General features: G+C 36.7%; 1 protein-coding gene across 5 annotated transcripts in view; it reads left to right on the top strand.

Moving 5' to 3' along the window:
• Nucleotides 1–12729, top strand: part of NEO1 (neogenin 1) — a 213248-nt gene that overhangs the window by 96945 nt on the left and 103574 nt on the right. For all 5 annotated transcript variants that reach the window (XM_072870677.1, XM_072870678.1, XM_072870679.1 and 2 more), the window contains exon 5: nt 2052–2188. In XM_072870677.1, coding sequence (XP_072726778.1) covers nt 2052–2188 — 137 coding nt within the window. The remainder of the gene's footprint in view (nt 1–2051; nt 2189–12729) is intronic.

The following is a 12729-nucleotide window of genomic DNA, read 5'->3' as shown; positions in this document are numbered from 1 at the left end:
ATTACAAAAGCAGTTTTGCTTTAAGCCCAGAATTATGCCACAGCTAATGCATACAGAAGGAATCACCAAGGAGTCTGACAGATTAATTGTTTTCTTCCATGTTTTTAACAGCAGTGAACTTGTATCATTAAATCTAATGAATTTACCTGGATGGAATACAGGTAAATAGAATACAAGAAAGTAGGGGAAGAGGGGGGGAAAAAAAGGTGATACAGTTTTGGCAGCTCCTGTTCATATCTCCTTTGTACAGATTTTTCTTGCTTGAGATAGGAGACAGATCATCCTTCGGTATCTTTGATTACGACTAAAGCTCCTATTTTTTTTACTTATTAATTTTTCATCTGATCCATGATAGGAGGCTTCTGCCTTTTTTTGGCTGCAATTACAATAAAATACGTATCAAAATAATCCAAGATGTATCTTCTCATCTTCTTACTTTCTGTTCTTGAACCACTGTGTCAAGCAGTTCCAAAACAGAGTTTAATGACAAACTTCTTGCTGTTTTCATCTTAGCTAGAAGCTGTTTGCAGTGCCGTCCACATACTCCTCTACTATTTCTTCAGGCATTCCTCTTTTTAAAGCTCCCAATATGGTTTTTCAAACTTACTTGTATCTTCACTCAAATTCCCTAAACTTCCAAAACAAACTTTTTGTAGTCCTTTTGTTACTAGATCATGGAAACAGGATGCCTTTTCTTATGGTATACCTGGATAGGGCATCTCCCAGGATGCTTTTAAGACTGGTTTCTTTCACTTAATTCCAATAATGACTTTGTTTGCTCTGCTTTTAAATGTATTGAATCAGAAATTTTATCAACAATTATAGTAGTAGCGTAAATCAATATTAACATGGTAATTAGTTAGGTGAGTCAAAAGTCTTTGTGTCCTAACAATTTACCTTTCCAAGTAGGTAAGAGTATTGGCTCTACTAACATAATTCTAGTAAAGTTTCAAATGGAGAAAGCAATTAGGTTGATTTTTGTACATTGATCACTGTATAGAGACCAAAAAAGTTAATTGTTGTAATGTGCTATTCAGTTAATATTTTGAAAGAATTCAGTCCATTCCTGCCCACTAAGCCATTGCTTGATAGTGCCAGAAAGGAAGCCATCAGGTAGACTCATCCATTTTTTTTTTTCAGCTGCAAATAAGAATGATTCTGGATCAGCATCCAGTCATGATTTGTTGTCTCGGCTTGGGATTTTTGGTAATGTTACTGGCATTTTATTGTGGACGCTTGGAGTGATGAAGAATCTTGGAAAACTCTTGTACAAATTTGTATCATGTAAAGGGGAATGATGGCTGCAATGGGAGAAGAGAGCTGAGGGTAGTACATGTAGCATAAAATGCTACATTTAGCTCCTACATTTAGCATAGAAAGCAGGTAGTCTATAAGGGCTGAATTATAAACCCTCTCCCCACCCTTTACATGTCAGAGGGAGAAAATTCTATACAGAAACTTTGCCAACTTGTTGCATTTGTATTTTGAAATTTTTTAACCTGTATCTTATTCTGAAATCTTATATCTTATTGAAATGGCTATCTTTTTATAAAAATTCAATTACTATACATTATGCAATACACCTTGCTGTTCCTTAAGTTGTACAGGCATAAGTCTGTTGTGTTATAGTTCATTTAACTTTTCAAGCAATAAGTCATTCCAGCTGTGCCTGCAGAATCGTGGGGGTTTTTTTATGATGTGGTTGTGTTATTTCAGTTTTCGTAAGTTGTAGTTGCTATTGTCTAAATACCTTGGATCACAATTAATTGAGAAGAACTGAAGCTGAAAGTGCAAAAAGATTAGCTACTCTTGTGGAATTGATATAGTTGAACTTAATTTTAAATGTGAAGCCAAAGTATAGAATTTGACCATCTAGTTAAAAATTCATCTCTAACATGGTTCCTTGTAAATGGCACCTAGGAGTATTATATGTAAATACTCCTTCAGCTTATGTAGACATTTCAGGCAGGGGACTTGTGTGTGCTTCTCCGGTAACACTTTATTTAAGTCAATTTGTCCATCAAATCACCCGTACATTGTGTTTTGCACAGCTATGAGAGATTCCTTCTGCTTGCGGGAGGCAGTCTGGAGATCAGTGATGTTATGGAAGGGGATGTTGGGACATATACCTGCATAGCGGATAATGGAAATGATACAATTGAAGCTCAAGCAGAACTTACAGTTCAAGGTAGGTCAAATATTTACTTTTCGGAGAGAACAGATCTCCAGTTGACTTTTCACAAGACGTTTATTGTGTGATCAGTGAAAGACCCTGTTGGTTTTTGTGCCCCATTTTAAAAAAAAGACACACCCCACCCCCAATTCTGTTATATTGTGTTATGTGTTACTCTGACTTCTTATTCAAACTACTTATAATTTCATAAATATTCAAATGAGGAATTTGTTTATATAATGCATCTTGAGCATGGTTAAAAGCTGCTGTATTTGCTCATATAATATTAAATGTGGTCAATGCTATATACTTTTCTAAAGGAGGACAAAGGTCACAGTGTGGCTAATCACATCTGAAAAATTGACCTATAGTACTACTACTTAGGTCTTCCTTGAAAAGGACATATAAAAAGTATTTTTCATAATCCTTAAATATACTGTTGTTTTCAAGGAGCTTGACAGAAGACAAAAGCTGAGATGCTTATTTAGTAGTACCCTGATTTATTGTGTGTATAACTGTCTTGCTTACTGTTTAAAGCTATTTTTACTAGAAACAGCACTGAAATGTTCATAATTTTGATTTAAAAACATCTTTCTTGTGTAACCTGTGCAAATAAGGTAGACTTGTGAAGGAGCAGGAAAAAAAAAAGGTATGAGTTTGGCTTCACCTTTCTTACATTTCATGAGGAAATCTGTCTTTTTTATTAATTGGATCTTAATATTGGTTCAAAATTCTTCAGCTAGAATTTACTGGCATGTAAGAGTGGTTCATCATATGTAGTAGCCTTGTAAGAGCTTAATGGACTTGTTTTACAATGGATTGTGGTACTAGAAGGTTTGTCTTAAAAGTACGTCTGAAGGGATAAATTTAATCACTGAACAACCATTAAGGAAGGCTTATCTTTAAATGAAGCCTTTATGACAAAAAAAGTATTGTTTTACATTGTGGGTTAACTATTCTTATACCATGAGATGTTATGGAAAGGCATCTTAGCAGAGTTCTTACTTCTCTGTCAATACAAGGTATGAAAGTTTGACAAATTTTAGCGCTCAAGGCATATATATTTAAGGGAATATATTTTCCATGTCTTAGCTGGAACTTCAGAAATAGGCTGTGTTTCTGGTATAGAAGAGCTGGAGAAGGTCAGTTGGGTTTGAAAAAAAAATATTAAGAAAGGACAAGTTTTCAAAGGAAGTTGATCGTTGAGCTGCTCAGTATTGAACAGCTAAACTCTTCCTCTTTAGGAAAGTAGAGAATTAAAGAAGGTTTATATTAGCATCCACAACATTTCTGCATTATGTCATAGCTATATTTAACCATGTCTGTGTAAAACTGGACACTAACAATGTGCAGAATTTGTTTCCAAACATATCGGGGGGAATATTCTCCTGAGAGTACATTGTCAGTGTTTGCTTTGTGCTGTTACCTGCTACCTGTAACTTAAGCTTCACCTTGCATTTTATTCCCCACTGGTCTTGGGACTAGATTTCCGAGCATGTCTTTTGCCTTCTGTAAGTTACTGGTACAAAAGCATTTTAGCTAGCTCTGCCCTCCTTTAAAAGTTGAGGAAGAGTATCTGAAAAATGCATTCTCTGTGAGGCCTGTTCAAATGCAATATAGCTCTACTTTGACTCGAAACGTTTTGAAAGCCAACAAATTCTGGTCATGCAGAAAAAACCCCACATTTTTCTTACCCTGTTTCTTGGGCCAAAAGAATAAAGATAGATGCTCTATCTCTTAAAATACTTATATGCTTGATGCTTCATAGCACTTTATGATAGTTTTATGTAACTTGCTGTGTTCTGTGTGTAATTCAGTTCCAACCTATGTATTTTACAGAACTGGCATGAGGCTTTGAGTTTTATGGGCAATGGCACAAATTAATAATATTAACGATATGCTGTAATTAAGCTAAGAAAGTCATAGATAAGACTGAGATTATAGCCTTAATGTAGGATATACAGCCAGGTCACTTGGGGGATGAAAGTGACCTTGAGATCACTCTTTGCTCCTTATCTAAACTAATGTGAGTGATTTCTTTATTTGGTTGTAAAGATTTAGAATATATTCTGCCAGTTCTTTTGTGCTGAATTTTTCTTATATGCCTGGCGCAAAAAAAAAAAAAAAAATTTTAAAGCTCGAGTATTAAAATATATTAAAGATTATACAGAATGCATTTTGGAAAGTTGCATTTCTTTTTTTACTACTTAGTTCTAATTATAATTCTACTTTCCTTTGAGAGATCACTGTAGAGAGTAATTGTATTTCTGCATTACTATAACTGGTGAAGGGTTGAATAGTTTGAGTAACTGTTACCTGGTCACTGTGGCATTTTCTTCTAGACTAGAAAAATTGTCATCTCTTCCTACTTAACAGCATGATTTTGCTTAGTTTGGGCTCTTCTGTCATTCTTAGAAATCAGTCTGGCAGAAGTTCATACAAGAAATTCATTTTTTGGGTATTTAATTCCCTTGTCTCATCTGTTTTTCTGCATCTCTTTCTTGAAGGACCTGGGTTTTTTTGTTTGGAGATTTCAGTAGCATACTAGAGGTTGTAGTAAGGCAGTCAATCCTTCTATTAACACTTCACGATGGCAATTCAGTGAGATATTTGTAAATCTCTACTTAAGTCTGGGTAAGATAGCATTATCTGACAGTGTTAGGACAGTTAAAGTGAAGTGGCGTTCCTGTTGGTCCCTCTTAACTGAGGTTTCCCTGCAGTGCGAGGTATGGATTGACTGAAGTTTGCAGGTAGTTAGAAACAACCTGCTTTATCCAGTTGTAAGCTTAAATTGTGCACAGAATAAAAAGAATGCTCATTAAATATTACTTTGCTCCAAGACCAGCTTTTCTATATTCAACAAGGATATAAAAACCTGGAAGCTAAACATACTTTCACTTTGATGTGGCACCAGTGGCAGCAAGCTGCCATGCATCCACTGCATTGGACTGATTATCTGAATACCCGTTCTTCCATGGCAGTAAGGATGAAATTGCTGACCTTCATCATTAAAGGGTAGGGTACTGTGAAGTGTCTCACACTGAGGTGTGTGCTGCACTCGGCTGGCAAGGAATAGGTACATTTTGCTGTGATGCTTGTGTATTTGCGTAAGGTACATGGGAGGTACTTGAAGGTGGCTTATTTCCAACTGCATACAAGTGCATGAAGTGATCAGCCCTGGGAGTTCATATTTTTTGTTAAATTTGGCACCATTTTGAATTCAGATAAATGTTACCTTAAACTAATGGGCTTTACTTGGATCCTGTGGGTGACACTTAAAGGATACCATCTGTTTCACATACCTGGAGGCAGTCTTTTGAACAGGCTACCCTGTGTCATTTAAAAAAAAAATTAGAGAAGCTTTCTACTGCTCTAATGTTTGGTTTAAAAAATTTTTTCATTTAGTTTCCCTACATATGTCACAGAAGGACTGAATCTGGAAAAATGGCTTTAACCAGAAAGGAGTACTCAACTAGAAAGGTACATAAGGCTCCAGAAGCATATTCCACAAATGTGTTTCCTCAGTTTCTTTATCTACAATGTGTGTCTGGGAGCTAGAGTTATGAGATTTTCATTTTATTCAGAGGATGATGGAAAATTAATGGGATATTTTCATGAAGGCTGTTCTGAGGATATGCAAAAGGTATGCAGTATGGGTCCTAAGAATACAGGAAAAAATAGCATTTCACTACTGGTGAAAGTAAATAGTGGTATTGAAAGCGGTTTTAGTTGAGAAAACATTTAAATTTTGGGTGGGTTTGGAGAGAAGAAAGAGTTTTTTATGTAGCCTACATTTTTGAGGAGGATAAAAGAAAAAAATCATACATGAATACCTGTTTTTGTCATTAGTAACATTCTTTGTACCTTTACCTGTGAAACATCTTTGAATTTCAACCCTTTGTTAAATCTGGTTATTCCTTGATGTGGTATGAAGGAATTTTTTGAGAAATGCACAGGGAATTCAAAATACTAAAAATCTAAAGTATGTCTTGGAAGATGATGGGTTTTGGTGTCGCTTTTATCAACCTCCTGGAATTAATTCTGTATGTACTGCTGAGTGACACCAACTGTTCCTGCCCTCCTCTTAGCGTGGCTGTGCCCACTGGAAAGGTGGGTGCAGTCTCTACTTCTCTCTTCCCCATAGCCCCTCTGTCATCTATTTGCTCAGCTGCTTTTTGTGAGCTCTAAGGCACTTTAGTTAACTTAAACCAGACTTTTTTTAGGCTGATTTAAGCTATCTTAGATCATTTTGACCTAAATGGGTTAGGGAGCAACTGCCTGAAACAGCTCAGCGATGGATCTGTTGGAAGCAAAATTTTCAGGCCTTTTGCTTGAAAGGGGGAAGATGCATGTTGCCACAAAGTGAGAAGACACCTTGAAGCAAACTCCCAAGACTGCTCTGCATCAAACAGTTACAGAAAATAAGTTTCTTGTTATGTGTGTGCAAATTGGAGATTTCATGGACCCATGTGTCATGCACCAAATTTTTGACTTGCACATTTGAGAAGTGGTTTGAATATGGAAGAGAATGTGAAATGTCCTAGAGGAAGATCTGCAGCTGAGATAGTCTCAGCCCCTAAAGCTTAACGTTTCTGAATCCCATCCACATTTGAGATAGTCCTTAGGGACAATTATCAAATGGATAAAATGTGTGTACAGCTTTGTGCTTACTCACTTTTCTTTGAGTTAATGTTGGGTGCAAGAAGCATATGTCATCACGATCTCAGGCCAAGTACCTTGAAAAGTACCTTTGGCAGGGTAGGTTGCTTCCCGTGAAGGGAGGTAATAATTTGGTGTCTGAAAATCTTTGGTACAAAGTCAAATTTCTGTGAGCTGTGGTGACAGTGTTGCTTCCCCTTGCTGTCAGCAGGAGGAATGGTGCTGGGTACCAGATTTATTTACAACACATATAATGAATTGAGAGCACTGGAAAAATTTGTCTTGCTCTCACCAGCAATGAAAGAATCTGTAGTATTTCCGTTAGATAAGAGTGGAAAGTGATGAAAGAAAAGCTGGGGAAACATAGTAAATGTATTTAAAATGTAGTCAGCTGGCTTCTGGTCAGTCTAAAACCTGCGGCCTGAAAGAGCCATAGTGGCAGTTATATACTGAGAAGGTTATAAGTTCATTCTTCATCTGGGAAATATTTCAGTTTTTTTACTGTGCCCAGCACTCCTGGGATTTCTGTAAATACTGTGACGTGAGTTAGATCACTGCGTGAGCTTCCTGTCGCCTATCTTGGTACTTATGTTGTAGATAACGAATTTAGAGAGAGTTTTCTCTTTCGTTTGAAATATTTACTGCAGTTAATACTGAACTAGAAAATAATAAACCAAAATTTCCATTTTCATTTTCCTTCTAAAATTGATATGGCAGGTCTCAAGTCTTTAAAATAAATGAATTGCTGCATTTGTGTGAGAAGAGTCAGAATTGCTTGTTGTTGTTGTTGCCAATGCTACTACCTTTTAAAGTTTTTTGAAATTGCAGAAAATTGGCTCTTGAGTCCTCTAGGTCAGCATTCAGTGTCTGATAACATATCTTAAATACTATGCATTAAATGCCTTGCTGTGTTAATGTATTAAAATTAAAAATAAAATTAAAGGAAAGGTTTATTTTGGGTATCTGCAGTGATAAATTAGAGGTTGCACATGGCAATAGGCTGATCACTACCTCATTTGTGCTGCCATAGCAAATTGTATGAAAAAAACAAATGCAGAAGTGTTTTGATAGAATTATCAATTTTGTGCTTTGAAAGGAAATGCTGGAAATATTTTCAGTAGAGCTGAAAAGCCTTATGCTAATGGAAAATCTTTATTCTAGCAGGGAATACATACATTGCAATGTTGGTCCTGGCAGTGTAAGAAAACAATTTTTTTTTTGTGCTTTCTGTGCAAGGGCTGCATAGTAATTTGGATAATAAAAGAAAGCTAAAGTCTGTAGTTTGTCTAGCCAATAGGTTTTAAATTAATAGTCAGTGATACAAATCTGATTTGAAAAGATACTGTTATTACAACACAGCAGAACTGTAGTTGGTTGGGGGTCTAGACTACACCAGCTGAAACATTCCTCTGTCAGTGTAGCATACCACATGATTGTCACATGCAAAACCACCTGAGATGGTGAAATTTAGGGTCTCTAACACTTGGAGCAAAGTTTGGTGCACCCAAAGGAGGAAAGAACCTTAGCTTTCAAAAAATCTGTGAAAGTGCGCTTAGGTTAGACTTTGAGAAGCCATCTGTAACCTTTGCAGTTGTTCTGCTTTACTTTTCATTTAGACGTTTTATTTGCTGTTGGTGTAATGGGTGTTTCTAGCACAGAAAACACTTTGGTTATTGATGGCAGGTAATTATTTTAAGCTTTTGTATTTGAAGATCTTGGCTTAAAAACTAGTTGTGATTATGCTCCTATTAATACATTTTTTTTCTTCTGTTTTTATTTATGGGTCTAATTACTGTTGTTTATACTTGGGAACAGTATAGTCTAAAGCTATTGATGAGGCTTTAAAAATAGTTTGAAAAATGGCTCCCTGTTATACTATTATTGAGAAACAGGACGTTGGTCAAATAGCTTCTCCCCCATCATTAAGGTGAAAATGTACCAGGAAATGTGAGGTAAGTCAAAACATGTGGCCCTTTCCCTGTAGCTTTATTTTAAATGTCTCATTTTAAACATTTTTTTTAAACAATCTCAAAAAAAGAAAAAAAAAGTGGGGAAAAAACCCTGTTTCTAAACTTACTGCATGGAAAACAGGCTGATTCCTTTGTTGCATCATTATGTTCTGTACCAGTCACAGTTGCCTTATTTCTTATTGAGGTTGCAAAGAGGGAGCATTCAATCCTGTCCGTTTAGTTTCCTTGTCTTGCACAAAGAGTGCTTTTATTCAGTCTTATTTACTAACCAGCCTGAGTTAAACTTTCTTTACATTAAGGCTCTTCCTTCTAAAACTGTTTTGTTTTGATTTTAAAGAATCTTAGACTTGTCTTCCAAAAGTACATCTGAGCAGATCTTCGTCTGTGGCAGGTGCTTTGGTAAGAGATAATGCTGTCCTTCTCAGGAACTTGTAGATGTTTGAAAAGCCCATTAAATCCTGTAGCAACAGAATAATATGTCTGGGTGACTCTTATTTTTGCATTAAGCTTTCATTATTCTTGGAAACAATTCTAGGGAAGAAATTTGAACCAACACTGAAAATTGCTAAAACCTTTCCATACCTTCTAGATTATCTTTATTGGGTTTTGTTTCTAATTAAGCTCAGTGCTGTATCTTGATAATAGGCTGCACTTCAATTATAGATTCAGAAGATACTGCACTAAACCTGATGCTGTCAAAGGCTTGTACTTGGGACAAAGTATTGTCTTTTCTGGTTATCTCAGAACTCTGGTTGGGGGAAGATGCTGATGTATTATTTTTACTATTAACTTTGTACATGCTATTTCTTTCCCTTGAAACTGTAGTGTGTCTTTCGTTAATCATCTTTGTTCCATAGTGATACAAAAGAAACGCAGGAAGTCAGAGGAGTCTGAGGTGGGGAAGGTGTATAAGCTGAACTTAATGTAATTTTGGCCAGTACCATTGCACTTCACTGTATTATCTGAAAAGACTTTCTAATAGTCCTTGCTGCTGCTCTGAAGTATAGTTTAATGTTTATGGAGTTGTATAGTTTACTTGTGAATTCAATTAAATATGAATATAGATACTTTTTGAGTAATTTTTGCCTCTGTCACATTTGTGTTCAAGGGTAATGTTACTAGTGAAAAAGTTATAAACAAATATTCAGAAACATACATGAAATGGGGAGGAAGGAGACTATAGCATTATTTTAAGACTACATCACTTGCTCAGGCTTTACCTGGAGACCAAAAATGCCCCTCTACATGAGATGCATAACTTTTAATACTAAATGTAAACTTCCACAAAAAAAAATCGTTCTTTGTATCATGCTAAACACCACACTTTTGTTGTGTTTAAAGATACTGTGATCTGATTTCTGATGTCCACTACTATTATGCAGGACTTGGGCTCAGCAGAACCTCTGATTGCCTCTGTAGCTGCTCATTTTCTAAAGCTTGCTCTGTAGCTCGTGAATGGTTGTAAACTTTTTTGCTATGTCTTGATGTTTTTCTAAGACCAGGAGAAACATTTGTCCAGTTCTTGCCATATTTCAGAAACATAGGACAATACAGCTTGTTGAAGAGAGCTTGCTATGATGCTTAATAGGGGCACAAAAATTTGTTTTCTTTCATCATTTTTGGAAATACGATTAATCAGCTTTGCTAGAATTTTGAAGGAGGGTTCCCTTGTATCAGTGCAAATCTTTAAAATTTGGTGGTGGTGTTACAGAACATTGAAAACTGAATGTTGTAATGAGAAGTGTTGGGCAGCCTGCACAAACAATGATCTCTGCCCTGCTGCTTCCTCTTGTTTTTCAGTGTTCAAAGTGGGCAAACACTCCATGAAGCATAGGGCTGGGATGGTTTTCTGACCTTACCTGGGGTCAGGGTTGAGCAGAGACAGCTGCCATCTGTGCCTTGTGCTGTGCATGTGAGCAGAGTCGAACTCCTGTGGTCAGGGCAAGTACAAGATGATTATTGAAACCTGATAGTGAAGACAAGGGTTATGTGTATGCCTTGTAGAGGTGCATCCCCTCTGGTATGAACCATCCACAGGTTGATGAGGTGGTGTGGAGGCTTCACAGACTAGGCACTCATTACAATAACAGATGTTTTTGGTTTAAACTGTACTGCAGAGGTATGAGTGCGGTATGTTCAACTATCAGAGCATGATATCCACCCACCAGCAGACCAGGATGAGGAACTGGAAATGGGTGTACCGTCTTTCTGAAGCTTCTGGCACAGGATGTGAAAGGCTACATTTGTCAACCTGAAATCAGTCCCACTCTTTGATCATGCCGTGACTGGGAATGTCATGCCCCTGCTGCATCCAGAAACATCAGGTTGCAGCATGTGCTCTTCCCAGCAGCAGTGACTTCCCACTAACCGGCAGGAAGGACCATGGACGTGCCAGTTCTCTGGGTTTGGACACTGTCCTGGGGACAAGCTCTCTGGTGCAATCCAGCAGTGGTAACAGTGCAGTGCAGGTGGAGCCATTGTGGTCTGTAGATAATAGTGCTGCAAGGTAGGCTTTTTCTCTTAAAAGAGTATCTTTTCTGAGTACCTGACAACCATTAATCATGAGGTTGTTCTACATGAAATACCTGTAATTCACTAGACAATTTGATTATATTTGGAAAAATTTTCTTTGTGTTACATGGGTGTTGCATAGTTTTCAAACAGATTTTTGTGGCACTGAAAAAATTGCAAAACAGCCTAAAATAATTAAGTGTTAATGTAGACAAAGATTAAATCCCTTTGGCTAAGTGCCCATAACTGAATTGCATGGGGGGTGGGAGGTAATGCCTCCAGAACTGCACATGCAAGGAAGATGAGGTTCACTCTGAATTTAAAAAAAGCTTTGTGATTTTATATATATATATATATATATATGAAAAATACCATTAAGAAAGACAAAACCAAATTATCAGTAACCCATACAATTCACACAAATGGTCTTCCTTGTAAATGTTCTTGAGTAATCCTTGGGGATAATGAAAATGTTACTAAATTAAGCAGCAGTGGCTTAAGTATCTACAATGTAGAAACTGATATTGAACTAAGGGAATTGTAAAAGCTGGCTTCTCTTTCGGCTAGAATTTCTAACAAATTAAGATCATATTAACAGGGGTTTGAACCAGCTGCTTCTTTATGGAAAGAAATACTTTCTCCCACAGAATGGCTTTTAAAAAAATAAGCTAAGGTTGCTATCAATACCTTTGGCCTAGACAACCAGTTACAGAAAATGTATGTTTTTGCCAAAGCTTCATATTTAGATATATTTGTCTAGTCTCCAAACTAAAAATGAACTTTTTGGTTTGGAGCAGGATTTATCTGACACAGGATTTACTACCTTGATTCTGCAGTCAGTTATGTGATGATGAAGTATGTAACACTGCCAGTTAGAAAAAAGACGCATGCTGCAGTACAGAGCAGTCAGTCCTGCATTAGTGTCTTCTACTTCCTTTCTCAGGTTTTCATTCATTATGCTGCTTCCTTGCACTAAAACGCCCATCTGAAATAATATTGTTGAGATGACTTTTTAATTTTGGGAAGACAAGCAGTGAAGCCTCCCATCTCTATTATCTATACCTAGTTTCAGCTTGTTTCTGGATGGTATGTTTTCCTTTAGATTGTTTGGAACAAAAAGCTCTAATTCAATGAATTTTGTCCTGTCATGTATGTCATGCATGAATATACATGGTATGCTATATGAAGCATGCATGCCATTAGATTCCTTGTGTGTTAGGCAGGAGGAATAATTAATACTGGGTGGAAAGTTCATCCTCTGCACAACTGGCCTGATATTATAAATGGTGCGTGTTTTTCCTACAGTGATGTAGGAAAGGTAAGCCAGTCAGGTAACCCAACTGGTTCATTGTTGCAAGTGCTCTTGAATACTTGATGAGATTTGAAGGATGTAGTAGGTATAATTGTAAACTAGAG

Source organism: Ciconia boyciana, chromosome 8 (assembly GCF_034638445.1).
Source record: "Ciconia boyciana chromosome 8, ASM3463844v1, whole genome shotgun sequence".
Classification (NCBI taxonomy): domain Eukaryota; kingdom Metazoa; phylum Chordata; class Aves; order Ciconiiformes; family Ciconiidae; genus Ciconia; species Ciconia boyciana.
The sequence above is the reverse complement of the archived record's forward strand: the minus strand, read 5'-3'. Positions and strand labels throughout refer to the sequence as shown.